General features: G+C 43.1%; 1 protein-coding gene across 1 annotated transcript; it reads left to right on the top strand.

Moving 5' to 3' along the window:
• The first annotated feature begins 2073 nt into the window (after positions 1-2073).
• Positions 2074-17612, top strand: LOC103366855 (uncharacterized). The gene is made up of 7 exons (XM_008294701.1): positions 2074-2366; positions 5285-5524; positions 5603-5783; positions 5870-6798; positions 10750-10881; positions 14845-15163; positions 16625-17612. Exons 2-7 carry the CDS (start codon positions 5343-5345, stop codon positions 17438-17440), a joined length of 2559 nt encoding a protein of 852 aa, XP_008292923.1. The 5' UTR covers positions 2074-2366; positions 5285-5342; the 3' UTR covers positions 17441-17612.
• The last annotated feature ends 164 nt before the right edge of the window (positions 17613-17776 follow it).

The raw sequence follows: 17776 nt of genomic DNA, 5'->3' as shown, positions 1-17776 counted from the left end.
ACATGCTATCGTATGACTTTTTAGGGTCCGAGCACACCAATTTGGAAAGGGGATTCATCAGAGAAAATGACTTTACTTAAGTCCTCAGCAGTCCAGTCCCTGTATCTTCTGCAGAACATCAGTCTGTCCCTGATGTTTTTCTCTGAAGAGAAGTGGCTTCATTGCTGCCCTTCTTGACACCAGGCCTTCTTCCAAAAGTCTTCACCTCATTGTGCATGCAGATGCACTCACACCTGCCTGCTGCCATTCCTGAGCAAGCTCTGCCCTGGTGGTGGCCCGATCCCGCAGCTGAAACAACTTTAGGAGACGGTCCTGGTACTTGCTGGACTTTCTTGGGCGCCTTGGAGCTTTGTTTGCAACAGCTGAACCTCTCTCCTTGAAGTTCTTGATGATCCGATAGATGGTTGACTGAGGTGCAATCTTGCTAGCTGCAATATCCTTCCCTGTTAAGCCCTTTTTGTGCAACGTAGTAATGACTGCACGTGTTTCCTTGCAGGTAACCACGTTTAACAGAAGAGGAACAATGATGTCAAACACCGTCCTCCTTTTAAACATCCAGTCTGTTATGAAACTCAGTCAGCATGACAGATTGATCTCCAGGCTTGTCCTCATCAACATTCACACCGTGTTACGGGGAGAATCACTGAAATGATGTTAGCTGGCACGGCTGAAATGCAGTGGAGATGTCTCTTTCGGGATTAAGTTCATTTTCAAGGCAAAGAGGGACTTTGCAATTAATTGCAGTTGATAAAAACTGAAGCAGCAGACTTTGTGAAAATTAATATTTGTGTCATTCTCAAAACTTTTGGCCATGACTGTATACTTCATCCTCACTAGGGTTATGGGGGGCTGGAGTCTATCCCAGCTGACTCAGGGTGAAGGCAGGGGACACCCTGGACAGGTCACCAGTCTATCACAGGGCTACACTTAGAGACAGACAACCAAGCACACTCACATTCACACCTACGGACAATTTAGAATCACCAATTAACCTCAACATGTTTTTGGACTGTGTGGGAGGAAGCCGGAGAACCCGGAGAGAACCCACGCTGCACGGGGAGAACATGCAAAGTCCACACAGAAAGATCAGAGGCGTCCTAACCAGGACACAAACCGGCGATCTTCTAGCTGTGAGGCATAAGGCTTACCACTGAGCCACCGTGCAGCCCTAAGTTGGAACAAAGACTTTTATTTTTTTTTAACACCACACTGACCTTTCACTGTGACTTGTTTAAACTCAGTTTGTTCTGCCTTTTCTGGCTCTGCATTTATCACCATGTGTTGAGGTGAAACCGAGCAGCAGAGGAAGCTTGTAAAACTAAAACAAGCCACAAAGACGCCTGGCAAGGGTGGGGACTTTCGGTCAATTTGTTTTTTCAGAGTGTGACCTCATGCTTAACTCGCATTAGGAAACTAACAAGATGGATGGCATTTTGCTGATCTGTGGTTTTGGTATGTTCACATGTGTGAAAACGTGTATCTAACTAGGGTGAAACCACACAAACCACATCTGCGTTGCGAAAGTTGAGGATAGCTACTCCTTCCCGCCAGAAGTAGCTGAAAAGAACAAGAAACTAAATTAATTCTTCATTTGTTGAAGTTTCAAAGCAGTAAATGCACTTACACCTTGCACAATTAAAGCTTTGATACACAGCAGATTAAAAGAAGGAAGTTCAGCATCTGATAGGGGAAGCGGATGAGTGCCTTCATTTCAGTAACAGCTCCAGGATTCAAACTGAGGCTACATGTGCACTCATACAGTGAAGCAGCGTAGATGTGTGCATGCAAAGTGCACGGATGGTCCTCAGAGTCTGCTGTGACCACATCACCTACAATAGAGATCAGGAAAATACCAGAGGTAAGAAGAACTAACATCTGCCTCCGTTCTGGTCTGTGATCTGACACAAACCTTTCTGACTTTGGTATTTTTGCTTCTTAACCACATCTGTGTCCTTAACTGTCTGCCTTAAGCTTCGGTTCAGTTGCTGAGGAACTCTGTGACGTAACAAACGGTAGAAAAACACTCACATGCGAGAGGGTAGAGCTTCCTCTTCCTCTCATCAGCCTACCTTAAGAAACCGAAGCCAGTCGAGTCTGAGAACAGCCCACATGAGACGCCGCGACCTCATGCAGCGACACATCACTGGTGGGGTTAATGCTGACTGCACATGCACGCACTCACAGGTTGTTGAGGGGGTTTTTTGTTGTTGTTTTTTTTAGCTACAGACGTGCGCCAATAAGAGTTTGTCTGCTGAGGAGGAGAGTTTGAAGCTGCTGGAGTATGAGATCACCGGTGGTCACTCCTGGCTCTGACCTTTCACCTCCGTCCAGGCCGGCGATTTAAGGAGAAGAAACGGAAACAAAAGGTAACGATAGAGAGGACTTGTAGATACTGCGAGGCTGTTATGCAGCTGTGCCTTTGCGGTGAAAGTCATGCGTCAAATCTTGCTGATGTGCGTTTTGTTTTTCGACTTTCCACTAAGCGTTCAGTTACACATGATCGTGCCCGAACCACAAGTTTTAAGTTGAGTTAAAGAGGTTTTGGGTTTTTCGTTTCTATTGGTCATTTCAGATAAATCCCATCATGGAGCAATTTTTCGATTAAAATGCTTTGAAATGTTGATTTGATTTACAGTCTAAGAAGCTGTTTGTTTCAAAGTGGCACATACAAGTGAACATTTTTATCTAAATGCTGCATATATTCGTCTTAAATTCAAGTCTTAGGGCAGATTAAGTCTTAACGGTGCAGATAATGTGAAGGAGTGTGTCGGCTGATTGTGGTGCTCTGAGAGCCTCGATGGTCGACAGATTCAAGAGTCAAAACAGGTCAAAAGTCCAGCAGAGCAGTAAAACAAACTGTCAGTCTTTCTCTTCCCCTTGTGGGGTACACATAGGAAGGGCGTGGACTCGTCTTGATGCGAGATGGAAGGTTGATGCTTTGCTAATAAGCAGAGTAAACACTGTCTTTTTCTTCTTCTTTTTTTTTTGCTCGCATTTCCTGCTGCAATCTATTGCAATGCCTGATATATATATAACGATAGCCATCGCATATTTAAACTCCCTCTTTAATGTGACACCTTACACACCCAAACAAAAGAGCAAAGACTTTTTTTTTTAACCTTAAAAAATGTAAATCTGTGGTTTAACTTATGGGTCATGTAAGTACTGAGAACATATTTTTGTGGCTTTTCAGCTTGCTGAATATTTCCGGCTACATTTTGCATAAATGTGACTTTGATGCTTAATTTAGCACCGAAAGGTCTCGTAGGGCATCTAATAAGGCACTAATAATAACCTAATCATAAGGTAGTGAGTTGCAGCTGATGCCTTTATTGTAATTAATAAATCATTTTGCTGTAACCCGTTAGAACAAACTCCCTTTGGGTTGCCAGGTTGTAAAAAAAAAAAAAAGTATGATGATGTTTGTTTTTACACTTTAACTTAACAATTAATCAGGAGAAACACCGCGTTAGACTGTTGTACCAGGAAAAAAGCTGCACCTGGGTCGAAACACATTTGTCCACGAATCCCTATAAATTTGAGGGACTCACAAGAGAATTGAAAAACAACAAAGGAAGCACTTTCTTGACTTTTAGGCTCTACTGGGAGTTAAACGCCAATAACTGGGTGCTGCTTTTCCCATACGGCTAATGACAAACTTAGAGAAATATCCTCCAGAGCAACAGAAAGCATCATTCAAATACAGACGGCTGATAAATTAAAGGGAAAACCTGAACCCCTGGAGCGTTTTGCTGCCCTGGTTTCGGTCCACTTGGGACAAGTGACCGTGAATCAATACAAAACTGTTCTGATTCTGATTTGAGCATAAACATGGTGTAAGTCGTAAGTTGTCGCCTTCACAGTCACCAGATGAAACACTTATGGGAGAGGGAATAGTCTTTGGAAAAATGGTGTTTCATCTCTACAATAGAGTTCCAGAAACTTGTAGAATGAACAGGAGGGAGCACTGAGGCTGTTCTGGTGACAAATGGTCGCCAAACACCTTACCAAGACACTTGATATTGGATTCTTCCATTAATTTGTCACTTGTCTGTATTTTCCCAGCTGATTTCTGTATTTTTTTTTAGATGTATTTTGGATATATTTGTAAATGTATTCTTAGCTGTGGACCTGTGGGCTGATCTAAAGCATGCAAAATACGAAACTCGTGACCTTTTATTTATGAATTCTGACACTTCAGGCGTGAAGGCTTCTTACAAAGGGAGAATCCCCAAAACAAAGCATTCTGTCTGCATTTATAAATGTGAACAAGCTGGTAATCGATGCATTTTAGTGATCAGTGTGCATGCAGCCTGTCACACTGCTCCTGCTCTTTTCTCATTTAGCTTCCTTTTTAATCTACAGTTTGAGTACTTTTTTTGTTAGCAACCTATTTAAGCTGCTCCCTCTCCAACATGTTGCTAGAGAAGCGTTTTGTTCTGTTTTGTCTTTTCATTCAGCCAAGCCATTGCTTTTAAGACAATGTCCCCACTGGGATCAATAAAGCGGTTCTGATTCTGATTGTTTTAGCTGGAGCTGAAAGAACAAAGCATGAGTCAAACTGTTGGCAGATAAACACCTGCCAAAGATGAGAGTGAAAGCTCACGTTTGCCTGTTTTGTAAATGCTTTGCCAACTTCAGTTTCTAATTTTGAAAGTTAGCTTTCAGTTTCAGGGCTACAAGGTGGCTCGGTGGTTAGCGTTGTTGCCTCGCTGCTAGAAGGTCGGTGAGGACGCACAGGATCTTTCTGCGTGGAGTTTGCATGTTCTCCCCGTGCAGCGTGGGTTCTCTCCGGGTTCTCCGGCTTCCTCCCACACAGTCTACAAACATGCTGAGGTTAATTGGTGATTCTAAATTGTCTGTAGGTGTGAATGTGAGTGTGCTTGGTTGTCTGTCTCTGAGTGTAGCCCTGTGATGGACTGGTGACCTGTCCAGGTGCCTTCATCCTGAGTCAGCTGGGATAGGCTCCAGCCCCTCATGACCCTCGTGAGGATTAAGCGGTGTATAGACGATGGATGGATGGAACTTTCAGTTTCACCTTTCAAGCCGACAAAACGCGAAGTCCTTTCCAGTGTTATAATTATATAGCTGCCTCTCAACTATTACGCTGTTTTTGTCGACAGAGGAAGATACAATCGAAAGCCGCCACACAGCACATCCCGTTTTCTGTCTATAAAACGTTATCAACCTTTAAAAGAACACCAGTTACAACCTGTTTTATGAGACATATGCACGTAATACTTCTGCAGCACCACGACGTTAACTCCTGCCTTTTCTCTTTCAGATGGTTTTGGGCGTCTGGGTTGTTCAGTGATGCTTTCGGTGTCTGCGTGAGAGAAATAATGAATCCTCTAAACACATCGCTGGAGCAGCAGCTGCCCAACTCCTCCTCAGGATGCAACCACAACCTAACCAGCTGGAAGGAGACCATGGATAAGATATACACCTACTTCTACCTGCTGCTCTTCATCCCCGGGCTGCTGCTCAACACCACTGCTCTCTGGGTCCTCTGCAGACATATAAGGTACACTGATGCAGAGCTGCACAGCTCACAAGACACGTCTTCACCGCGGTTAACCCATCTGTGTTGTCTGTCAAACAGCAAGAAGACCAAGACGGTGATCTTCATGATAAACCTGGCATTCGCTGATTTGGCCCACATCCTCTCTCTGCCTCTCAGGATTTATTATTACTTCACACACAGCTGGCCGTTTGGACGAGGCGTCTGCTTGTTCTGCTTCTACCTCAAATACCTGAACATGTACGCCGCGATAGTGTTCCTGGTGAGTTTAGTGAAATCTATCCTGGAAGGAGCTGCTCACAAGGGGAAACGAGGGAATTCAAATGAGGCTTCTTCTTTTTTTTTCAGGTGTGCATCAGTCTGCAGAGATGCTTCTTCCTGCTCGACCCATTCGCTGCTCGGCGGTGGAGGCGGCGCTACGACCTGCTCATCAGCATCATAGTGTGGGTGGTGGTTGGTCTGGCCTGCTCGCCTTTTATTCTGATGCGGAGCAGCAGCGGCAGCAGCAGCAGCAGCAGCAGCCTCGTCTCAGCCAGCAACATGTCCTATTCACCGGATGCCATGTCTACCCAGCTACCTTTAGTCTTCACCAAGATCTTCGTGCAACCTTTGACCACGAGTCCTATTAAACTGAGGCCGAGCTCCAGCCCCACTTCTACCAAAATGACCTGCTTTAAAGACCTGCCCACGCGTCACCTGCCTCTCCCTCAGGCCATCGCCATCATATCATTTGGCGAGCTGTTTGGTTTCCTGATTCCTTTGGCCTGCATCTTCTACAGCTCCATCCGCATCGCCCGATCCCTCAAACTGAGGCAGAACCCGGATCAGCAGAACTCCGTCAACCCCACGGCGCACACCCGACTCCAGTCAGTCACCTCCAACGGCCAGTCAGATAGATACCAAGAAAACCAGGCGAGCAGCGAGAAGCGGCGAGCCCTGAGGATGGTGCTGAGCTGCTCGGGCCTCTTCCTGTTCTGCTTCGCCCCGTACCACCTCAACTTTGTGCTCTACATGATGGTGGAGCAGGGCATCGTGTCGCACTGCGCCACCAGGCTGGCCGTGCAGCAGTTTCACCCCGTGTCCCTGTGCCTGGCGAGCCTGAGCTGCTGCCTCAATCCTCTGCTCTATTACTTCCTGACGGCCGAATTCAGGATGCACCTCAGGAGAACCTCCTCCTTCACCTCCTCGCTGCTCTCCTCCCCGATCAGCTCCCCGAAACATAGCTGGCTGCAGCACAGACTGATGAGGGTGGAGAGTAGCTGCTCGGACGGAGTGTAGCATTAACCGTTAGTCCCTTCCCTGGGAACTTAAAAACAGACTGACAAGCTGGGCGAGATTATTTCACATGGTACAGCTGTCTGATTCTAACCAGACAACCTTTGAGCTTAATGTGAAGATCCTGCTTTAGAATAAACAAATCCTGAACTGATGTATGCCTGCATTTCCTGCATTATCGTAATAGCTGCCTAATGCAGGAAGTTGTGTTTATCTGTGCAGTCTTAGTAAAATGCAACAACTTTAAATAAGCTACACCCATAAAAGCTGTGTGTAATTCACTGTAAATAAACGCTGTGTGTCTGTCTCCGTTGCGTATCTGAAGTTACTTCACGATGAGGTTTCCTCTCTGTGACAGGCAGCAAAAATGAAAACAGGTGCCAGCTCAGTTGTTTTTGCACTACTTCCTCTTAAAATGCAAAGTGGTGAAGACAGTTGGCAGCAGCTCTGAAAACCAGTAACTGCCAGGCTCTGAGGTTGGCTCTCAAACTGAAACAGCTCCCACCACCTCCCCAACCTACCAAATATCACATCCGCTATCACCAGTGTGAGCCAGTTCTGACTCGACAGAGCCTCCACAGGCCGACGAGCACAGCCCACCTTAGAAAAAAATACCAGTGTTAGAAAAAAAAAAATCCTGTAATGGTGCAAATCTGGCAGTACGGGTGTCAGAAAAAATACATGAAAAAATTGTGTAACATTCAAAAGCTGTAAAACTGAAAATAGCAGCAAATATCTGTAAAGTAATGATTTTTAAAAATCTGATATAAATACAGTAAAATTATAGAATGTTGTTGTTACACATAATAACTAATAACTATTAGCAAAAATACAGACTCTTGATGTGGACATTATGCACAGTTTAGGCCTGTTTTCTTTTTTCATAGTAAAGATGTAAATTAAAATATTTTTTTCTGTAATTTTACTAGTTATCTGTCATTTAACAATTCATGAAGAATCTAAAAAGGAAAAAAAAAGTTTAACATTTACCTTAATCATTCAGTTTTAGTCTATACTATATATATATATATATATATATATATATATATTTATTATTTCAAATAATAAAAGAATATCTGTAAAATATATTTTTTTTAATTGTGTAATTTTACATTCAAAGTTGTAAAAGAACAAATGATCATTTGTTAAAATAGATTATTGATGTAGATTTTTTCTCTCTTTTTTGTAATCATTTTGGACATTTTTTTTAAACCATTTTTTTCAACTCATGTCGTTTTATTAGCTCGTATTTGTAATTTACTGAAATAGGATAAATCTATGATGATTTACCATTTTTCAATCCATATGGATACATATTTTTGATATAGACACACATTTTTGGTCAGTTTCTTTTTTTTTTTGCAGTTAACATTTAAATTCCTATTTTTTTTCTTGTCCTTATTTGTAATTTTACAAAACAGGGAACATTTGTACATTTTTTTTTGTTTTTTTTACAGTGAAGTTGTCTGATTCATCCACCACAGCGTGCCCACTTCTCATCTGTCTACCGCCACGTTCTGGCATCAAAGTTTGATTGAGTTACACAGAATATTTTTGCTGCCATGAATCCGAAACCAAAAGCAGTTTGGTTCCTGGTCACAGTATTGATGCTCACTTCTGATAATTTTTACCAATATCATGTTTTGATCTGCAAAACAAATGACCAGCAGATAAGACAAGGAAAACACATAGTGGCTGTGAGCATAATAGCAGAAGTCATGGTGTCAAAAATTCTTGTAAACCACACCCCTACACTCACAGGAAGCCCCGGGTGCCGAAATCCCCACTACAGACAGACAGACAGAGGCAGAGAGGCAACAGATATGTAGATCTAATATAGTGAAAAACAGGAAACGGCATTAGAGAAGCGACAGATAGAAGGATAAGACAGAGGAAGAGATAAAGTGAGTGAAAAAAGTGAGGGACCGAGGAGGTGAGGACAAGAAGAGAAGGGGTGGGGGTTGAATGTGCCGGCTGATGCTTCAACCTTCTGCTTTTTTGATGCTACAACGGCGCGAAGACGGAGGTGAGACAATGACCTTCAATGCTACGACAGAAATACAGCGAGCTTTTGTGTAACAGCTGGATGCCTTCAGCGTGGAGTCATGCCTCGTGGGGGATCTCGTGTGTTTCTCCAATGTGAGGAATGCCTGTAATGTCGAGGCTGTGTGCGTGTAGGGCCCCCGTCCGGGTGTCCATGTCCGTGTATTTTGTGGAGATGTTTTGAGGGAACCCGGTAGTTCGTCGTTAAGTTTTTTTGGGTGCTGATGCATGAGGCCAGATGTCATGTCTGAGTGGAAAAGCTGTAACGCGCCTACAACCCACGGAGGGATGAATCACGGCAGATAGAACGATGTGTTTCCATCGGCGAGCTCTGAGGACTAGATGTGCTAAATCCTGAAGCAGGGGTGCAGCTATTATCTGAGCTAGAGGATTTGAATTGATCACTCTTTATACCTCAAACTCCAGCCTGAACTCTTCCAATTTTCGTTACATATCTAAATACCAACTCGATCTACTAACATGTTTCTGTTGCTGGACATCAGATGGGCTTGTGTTGATGGTGTACATGTTGATCTAGTGTCACCAACCACAAGGAGGAAATGAGAGCTAAGCGCCGCATGGTCATCGCTTTAGTATCGCATAGACAGCTTCTGTTGTGGTACGTGATACGTGCAAAAGTATGAGTAAGAGGAGAGGAGGCTCATTAAAACAGTATCGCATGGGTCAGCGGTCAATGGAGCTAAAAGCAAGCCTGGGGACTCAGAGTCTACTGGGAACTGTGGAGGATTAAAGGCTGTCAGGGAGCTGTGTAGGAGTCCAAACACAACAAAATTCCCTCTTCACTTCCAAAATTCCACGGCTCGTTGATGGGGGACTGCGCTTCAGTGCAAGTATTCAGCGCTGCATTTCCATACTTCTACTACTTCATACATTTATCCGTCTGCATACAAACATCGGAGTTTATGTTCCTAAGAGGTTCAGTAAACAAAAACAGGGCTTGTCTTGTAGGTTCCTGAAGACGTTGCTTTTCACTGAAGCGCTCAGTGTTTCCATCACCTGGATGTATCTACACACATATTGTAGTTTATGGTCCGTTACGCTTTCAATGCATTGTTAAAGTTATCCACAACCTTCTCAGGGCCCGTGTCAAGGTGTTGCAGAGAGTCAAATTCTATTTTTTACTTCTTTAAAATGTCCATATGGTGTTTTTACTTCATGCTGGAAGAGCTAAACAAGCAGTCAACACCATGTGAGTATTTCCAGCTGCACTATATTGATGACAATCTCAAAAACACAGATGCAGACTTCCGGTTTTTCATACATAACAAACCCAAAGAAACAATGCTACTAACGAGCTGTCTGTGTCGTTATTCCTCTTTAGACTCGCTTTTAGGTTGGAACACGTGCGGCTGAATTACTCTCATGTTACAACTTGCCATTGTGTAGCGTAGAGATGCTTTTCAGTGTTTGAGCAGAGCTGCAGGTGAGCTGGTGTGCTCGAGCTGCAGCGAGCGAGAAGGGCTGGATGCAAAGAGGTGTGGGAAGATCTGGGGGAAGAAATGGTTCCTGATGCACATCTAAGCTATTTCAAGGCAGAGAAGGGATTATTTTTCATGGGGAAACTTCTAAATGTGTAACTTTGATACACAGCGAAGAGTTTTTAGGGGTTTTTATTAACAACCAAGGACGGATTTTAAAAAGTGCTGCCTATAAAAAGGAATTTCCCCTTTAGACTTCTCAGTTTAAATGACCATTCAAGGCTCAAAGTGGTAAATTTGTCCTAGTTTTACTAGATTTTATTACATTAATTGGACCTTCTATTGGTTGCATGTTGCTGGTGTTGGGTCGATTGACTTTTGCCATCAGAACTGCCCAAATTCTTCATGGTCCTTATTCAACAGGGTGCTGGAAATCTTCCCGTGAGATTTGGGCACATATTGACGTGATAGCTTCACACAGCTGCTGCAGATCAGTTGGCAGCACCTTCATAAACTGAAACTCAAGTTCTACCACATCCCAAAGGTTCTCTATTGGTTTGAGTTCTACCAGGTGGAGGCCATTCGAGTGACCTCCAGGAACCGGTCTGACATATGAGCTTCGTTATTGCGGTGAAATTACAGATTATAGAAAGGATTGAACATGTTCAACAACAGTAGGCTGCGGTGTCTAAAAGCTCTTTAGTTGGTACTAGAGGGCCCAACGGGAGCCAAGACAATATCTCACGCACCAGTACACCACCACAACAACCTTAAAGTGCTGATAGCAGGTAAATGGATCCATGCTTTCATGCCATTTATCCTATAATCGGAAGGAATCAAGACACATTAGACCAGACAACCTTTTTCCAATCATCTAATTGCGGTGAGCCCGTTTCTACTGTATCTTCACGTTCCAGTTCTTAGCTAATAGGTCTGACACCCCCTGTTGTCTGTAAACCACAGAAATAAGTGATAATCCCAATACATCCACTGCCTCCGAAACACTCGAACCAGCCTGTCAGGCACCAACAACACATTCAGAATCATTCTGACGGTTGGTTTAAACATCCTCTCGACTGTGTCTAGAGGCCTAAATGCATTCAGAGCTTCTGCCACGTGATTCAACAAGCAGCTAAATGTCTAAGTGCATGTAGCAGAGATTTGTTTATTTCTTCCTTCCACCCCATTGATCAGCTCGAGCTTCCTCAAATTTAGCTTTGAAGGAGGCCGACTGCAAGGATGGGACACACTTCACGAACCGTCCGAACTTTTTACCTAAAGCAGTCCCATCCACAGCAGTATGATGTTATCTAAGTGGAACCGTGCATCAGTGCTAATCAGCGTCAGTCTATAGATTCACTATGTTTAGCTTCATATTTACATGTTGCTGCCACTACTTCAGTAATTTATTTATAATTCGGTATTTTTACACTGTTGTACATCTGTTATCAGCGGGGAAGTTAGTAAAGAGGAGCGAGCACAGGAGGGATGTAAGACGTGAATAACAATCACTAATAATAAAGTAGCACCTTATCTTGAGTATGGTAAAAAGTTATTTTCTTATCCATAACAACATAAACTCATGTTGGGAATACATCCTCAGAAGGCTAAATTAGGTGTTAAACAGTTGTCTTTGTGGCTTGGGAGATTTAAGAGCAGTTTTATTTGGTATCATTGTTCAAGAATTCCATTCTAACCTTTAGCATACTGCATTTTAAATAGTCTGAGAGGAAACTAGACTTCTGGACCTTCTGGCTCGGGCCAAGAGGAGTTGCTGCTTTGCTATAACCTCGGGTGTGGGGCTGGAGAATCTAACCTGTGGCAGGAGATTATAGCCAATCACCGGGCTTGTTTGTTACTGGGTAGGTCAGATAGTGTATAAATAGCAACACAGTCAATGGTGAGAGAAGGATGTGGCGGTTCAGTGGGTTAGAAGGAGAACTTTCATTTAAGAGAGGAAGGTTTGACTCCGGGTTTGAACGTTGACTTTTGAGTGTTCAGAATGTGTTTTTGTTTGTTGTGAGGAGCTTAGAACATAATGGGGAGGGCTGCAGAAGGGGGCTGAATATTTTTTTTTAAATTTGTTTTCGCCTCTTCTAGACTTCTGCCTACTGCAGCTTTAAATGCAACCGTGACTCTCCTGCTAACTCTGCAGTCAATACCATAGCGTATGGACTATTTCCTCCTTCAAATTGCAGCTTTTGCCTCACTTTACTGAAGCTCCCGGGATTCCCAAGACCTGGGTGAATCTATTGTAGTTTAAGGTCCACTATGCTTTAAGTTGAGATGATAAACTTGCATAAAGCAATATATTGTTTACAGACAGTGGATCACAACCTTTTTAGGGTCCTTGTCAAGGTGTTGAAGCCAAAGTTCTTTTTACTTTGTTAACGTGTCCATATAGAGGGTTTCATATCAGGAGCAAAACAAGCAGTCAACATTATATCTTAGTGTTTCCATCTTGAAACTGCAGTGTGCTGATAACAGCCTCAAAAATACAGATTCAGGCTTGTGGGGTTTCATATCTAACAAACCTAAAGAAACCAATCCTGTCAGCTTGCAAGGTGGGGCTTTGTATCATTAATCAACTTCCGAATCAGTTTCCGGTTCAAACAAGTATGGCTGAAGTATTGCAAAATGCTATTGTGTGGGACAGAGTAGTTTTGCAGTAGTTTGAGCAGAGCTGGTGTGCTCAAGCTGCAGTGAGTGTGAAGTGGTGGGTGGAGGAAGAGGTGGCGTTTTCTAGATCTGTAAATCCAAGAGGAAACAATGTCGTGGAGTTAAATCTAAGTCATTTCAAAGATGAAAAGATGAGTTTTTAGGGGTTACATCAACCACCAGAGAGGGACTTTAAAGGTGTGGAGAAGCCGGTAACGTAATAAATTTGCAGTAGTTTGAGCAGAGCTGGTGTGCTCAAGCTGCAGTAAGTGTGAAGTGGTGGGTGGAGGAAGAGGTGGGCGTTTTATAGATCTGTAAATCCTAGAGGAAACGATGTCGTGGAGTTAAATCTAAGCCATTTCAAAGACGAAAAGACGAGTTTTTAGGGGTTACATCAACCACCAGAGAGGGACTTTAAAGGTATGGAGAAGCCGATAACGTAATAAATTTGCACTTTTTAAAAATGTAATAGGCCAATAACGTAATAACTGGCCAACACCGTCATGAAAGTCTTGAACCGACAATGTAATATCTTTTGGCATGGTAAAAAAAATAAATAAATAAAAAATCTTTGCAAATGTAATAACATAATTATTATATTATATTATATTATTGGCCAAAAGTTATTACGTTATCGGTTCAGGACTTATATTTCGTTATTGGTCTATTACATTTTTTAAAAGTGCAGATTTATTACGTTATCGGCTGTTGTTACATTATTGGCTTCTACGAGGTGTTAATTGGCTGATATAAAGTTTCCACTACCAAGGACCCTTTGGGGTTTCTAAAAAGGTTTCCTAAAAACCAGCAACTCAGTAAAATCAATGTAATCATCAGTTCAGAATCTCATCTGCAACATCACTGTATGTGTGACATACCAGCTAGGATCTGTTTAGTCCGAGCAAATAAAGAGCCAAAAGTGTGTCAAAGATAAACTGAACATTTATAGCTCGACGGTTTATATAAGTCGTGACAACAAGTGAATGAAAACCCACGTTGAACCACCTACTCATGTTTATAGTGGTGGATGCATCACACCTACGAGCTGGAAGTTCAGTTCCACATATTACTGTGTTTCCCTCTGAAGTTAAAGTCAGCACGAGAACTTCATCAGGGTTTAAGGCCACCTTCAAATCTTAAAAAAAAAATCTTCTCGAGCGCAGCCAGAAGTGTCAGAAAAAGTGGTTGCTTTTCTTGTAAATCTACCAGGCGCACATCTCAGCAGAGAAGCCAGGTTTGTCTCGGCCCGACCTGTTAACCATGCTAGTTTCACTGATGCTGAAGGCGTTTCACACACAGGCCTGTCGTCGGCTAAACCCCGCAGCTGGAGACGCTCAGCAGAGAACGCTACGTGGGAGAGTGTAGCATTAACTTCTCTGTGGGTTTGCATATTTACTGTAAAGGCCACTGCAAAAAGCTGTAATCACAAACACTACTTCTAATGTCACGCAGCATTGAACATTGTGCTTGTGTGAAAGCTGTACAGTGTGACACGTGTCGGACGGAGAAAGGCTCTTTTTAAGCACCCGATGGCTATCTGTGCAACATGCAAATCATGCAGCACATACAGGCTGATTTACAGAGCGACACCTATGCGTTTGCAGTAATTTATGCCACCGTGCTCTGGGAAATAGGAAGCCGATTTATTGCAGCCACACACAACGACAGCTCTGTTACGAGAGCAATTAGGAGTGTATACTTCATTTGACCTGCATGTTTGTGGGCTGTGGGAGACTTCTTCCTGTGAGCAGCCAATATTCAGCCTGTTCTTCTTCAACCATAACCCTCTCTCCCCTCTTCTACCAGATTACCATGTTTCTGGGACGAGTAGCAGCTTGAAACACTGACGACTTCGACCTCTCCTCGTCCGGCATGCTGCAGAGAAGGAGCAGCCCTGGCCACGGCATGAACTCCTCAACATAAAGGACAGCATGGAAGCTCAAACCAACCCCACGCTACCCGACTGCACTCGGCTCCCCTGATACGACTTCATCGACGTCAGAGTCCCTCGGCTCGCGGCAAAATGAGCTCTGTTAACCAAAGCTGTGAAAGCAGTGAAAATCTAAGGACGTACCAGCACCATGTGTATGCTGTGGTGTACAGCGTGATCTTGGCGCCGGGCCTGCTGGGTAATGTGCTGGCGCTCTGGGTGTTCCGGGTCTACATCAGAGAAACCAAGAAGGCTGTGGTGTTCATGATGAACCTGGCTGTGGCTGACCTGCTGCAGGTAAAAAAAATCTCTTTAATTGAACCAGTAACCCCAGTGATGAGCATTTATACGTAGTGCTACCTCATTTAAAATACTATAATGTGCAGTATTGTGTTGTAATTTAAACTGTTCCCTACTTGGTTTATGTCTCTTTTCATAGTACTTTTTATTTATGTATCACTTTTATACTTTTCTCTTACATATTTTATTTAGAATTTCTTAGATCTAGAGTTCTATATTTATTCTCGTCTTGTTATTGTTGTGTACCAGTCTCATTCACCACACCAAATTCCTTGTGTGTGCAAGCTCACTATGCAATAAAAACAGCTTCTGATTCTGATGATGTAGTTATATGGTGATAATGTAATGAAATTCTCAACTCAGGGTTCAAGATGATGGCTGAAGTCTGCTCGGTTTACATAGAAAGGGAAGCTTAGGTTGTTATCAATTCAAAAATACTTGAAAAAATGTAATAAATAAAAGTTTAAGTACTTCATTAATGCTTCTAAAATTGTACATGAGCCATTCTAGTTTCGTTTCCAGCTACCAGAAGTGAAAGAAGCACGTAGATCTTGCACTTAAATAAAAATCCTCATAGCACAAAATAGAAATACTCTGCTTTAATTAAGTCTTACACTAAAATGTCTACTGAAAGTGCCATTGAATATACTTAAAGTAGCGAAAACACAAATTCTTATTGTGTAAAATGGCATATTTCACAAGAACATTTGTTTGAATAGAATTAGTGATGCAGTCATGTGTCATCATTTTAATGTAAAAGATGCTAACAGTGGTTTAGTTAATGTAGTTTATGTGCTCTGTAGCTTGTAAATTCCTACTTGAAGTAGATCTATACCTTATTGTAAAGTATTAGTGGATTATACAATGGATTATTGAACTAAATATGCAACAGAACTAAAGCAATTAAATAAACTTGTGACGTAAAAAGTACAAGTGCATGTAACTCAAAATCTGACTTCAGCACTTCAGCAAATGTAGTTTGCACCAGACAACTACAGTAAAGAGTATAAAAATAGGTTATGGCCTATTTATTGGATTTATTATTTATTGACATTGATAATATGCTAGTGTGGAGTCAAAAGAAAGCATTAAATAATACATTTATCTAAAATAAAGATTTAAAAAAAAATGTGGAAAATGCTCCTCATATGTTGACATACTTTTTAAGAAACAGTTCCAACCACAAAGATTCCCATCCAATAATATTAAAAGAAACAACCTGAGTAAAGCAGAAGTGTGAAAATGCCGTCAGCTGAAGCAGAAATGAGACCTGAGCTGTCTGTTACTAAAATACGGCCGTTACGTGGGACGTGATGTGAACAACTTTAAAAATGTGAAACAATCCCTTGAACAATGAATTTCTGAAATTGTTGATGATGTTGTTGTCAAGTGATTGATTTACTAATTGAGAAAAGGATGTGAATTGGCTGCTGAACTGTTCACTGCGACTCCCCTCAGGTTCTCTCTCTGCCTCTGCGGATCTACTACTACCTGAACAACACCTGGCCCTTCGGTCATCCCCTCTGCATGATCTGCTTCTATCTCAAGTACGTCAACATGTACGCCTCCATCTACTTCCTGGTGTGCGTCAGCGTGCGCCGCTGTGAGCTCATCATGCGTCCGCTGATGTACAACTCGTCGAGGCGAAAAGGAGACCTGCTGATATGTGGCCTGGGCTGGCTGCTGGTGTGTCTCTGCTGCCTGCCCTTCCCTCTGCTCAGGAACCCCAGCTCCACAGTGAACTCAAGCCTCTCGGCCTCAGGCGACGCTGAGCCGGTGTGTTTCTCCGAGCTTCCTCTGAGGACTATCAGCCCTCCTGCAGCCTGGGCGCTGCTGATCACGGCGGAGCTGATGGGCTTCGTCGTCCCCCTCATCTTGGTGCTGGCCTGCACATTCATGACCGCCGGGAGCCTCCGGACGCGGACAGTGGGGGCTATTCCTGACAGAGGGGAGAAGCGCAGGGCGTTGCGGATGGTGCTAAGCTGTGCAGTCGTCTTCTTAGTGTGTTTTGTGCCTTACCACATCACCATGCCGCTGGACTTCCTGGCTAAAGCCAACGCTCTGAGCGACTGCGGCCTCAGAGACCTGATCCTGCGGTGTCACCCCGTCACGCTCTGCTTGGCCAGCCTGAACTGTAGCCTGGACCCACTCATGTACTATTTCACAACCGATGAATTCTGGAGGCGATTGAGCAAACCGGAGATACCAGAGAGCATGTCTTTCAACAGGCGGCCGTCCTGCTTATCTGGAGGAGAGGACTTAGAGAATGATTAGTCTCTTGTTGCTTAAAGTTTAATCTGAACCACTAAACCGTCAGATGAAGCACTCCTACAAACAACGGACACACAATTTATACCCAAGCAAGTATGTGAAAATATAGGATTGAATGTCAAAATGTGATTTTTTTTTCTATTTATTTTTCAATAAAATGTTTGTAGTTTCTAAGTTCTCATGGCCTTGGTGAGGATTGAGCCGTTTCTGTTCTACAGGATGAAACTGTCATCGGTGCCCACATCTGTAATAAGCATCAGGAAATAAAAAATACAGGAAAACCACTAAAACAACTCCACTTTTGACCTCAATCGCAGCTCAGGATAAGCTGGCCTGCAG

The sequence above is a fragment of the Stegastes partitus genome, unplaced genomic scaffold (genome assembly GCF_000690725.1).
Source record: "Stegastes partitus isolate 25-593 unplaced genomic scaffold, Stegastes_partitus-1.0.2 Scaffold987, whole genome shotgun sequence".
Taxonomy (NCBI): domain Eukaryota; kingdom Metazoa; phylum Chordata; class Actinopteri; family Pomacentridae; genus Stegastes; species Stegastes partitus.
Note: the sequence above shows the minus strand (reverse complement) of the source record. Positions and strands in the feature narration are given on the sequence as shown.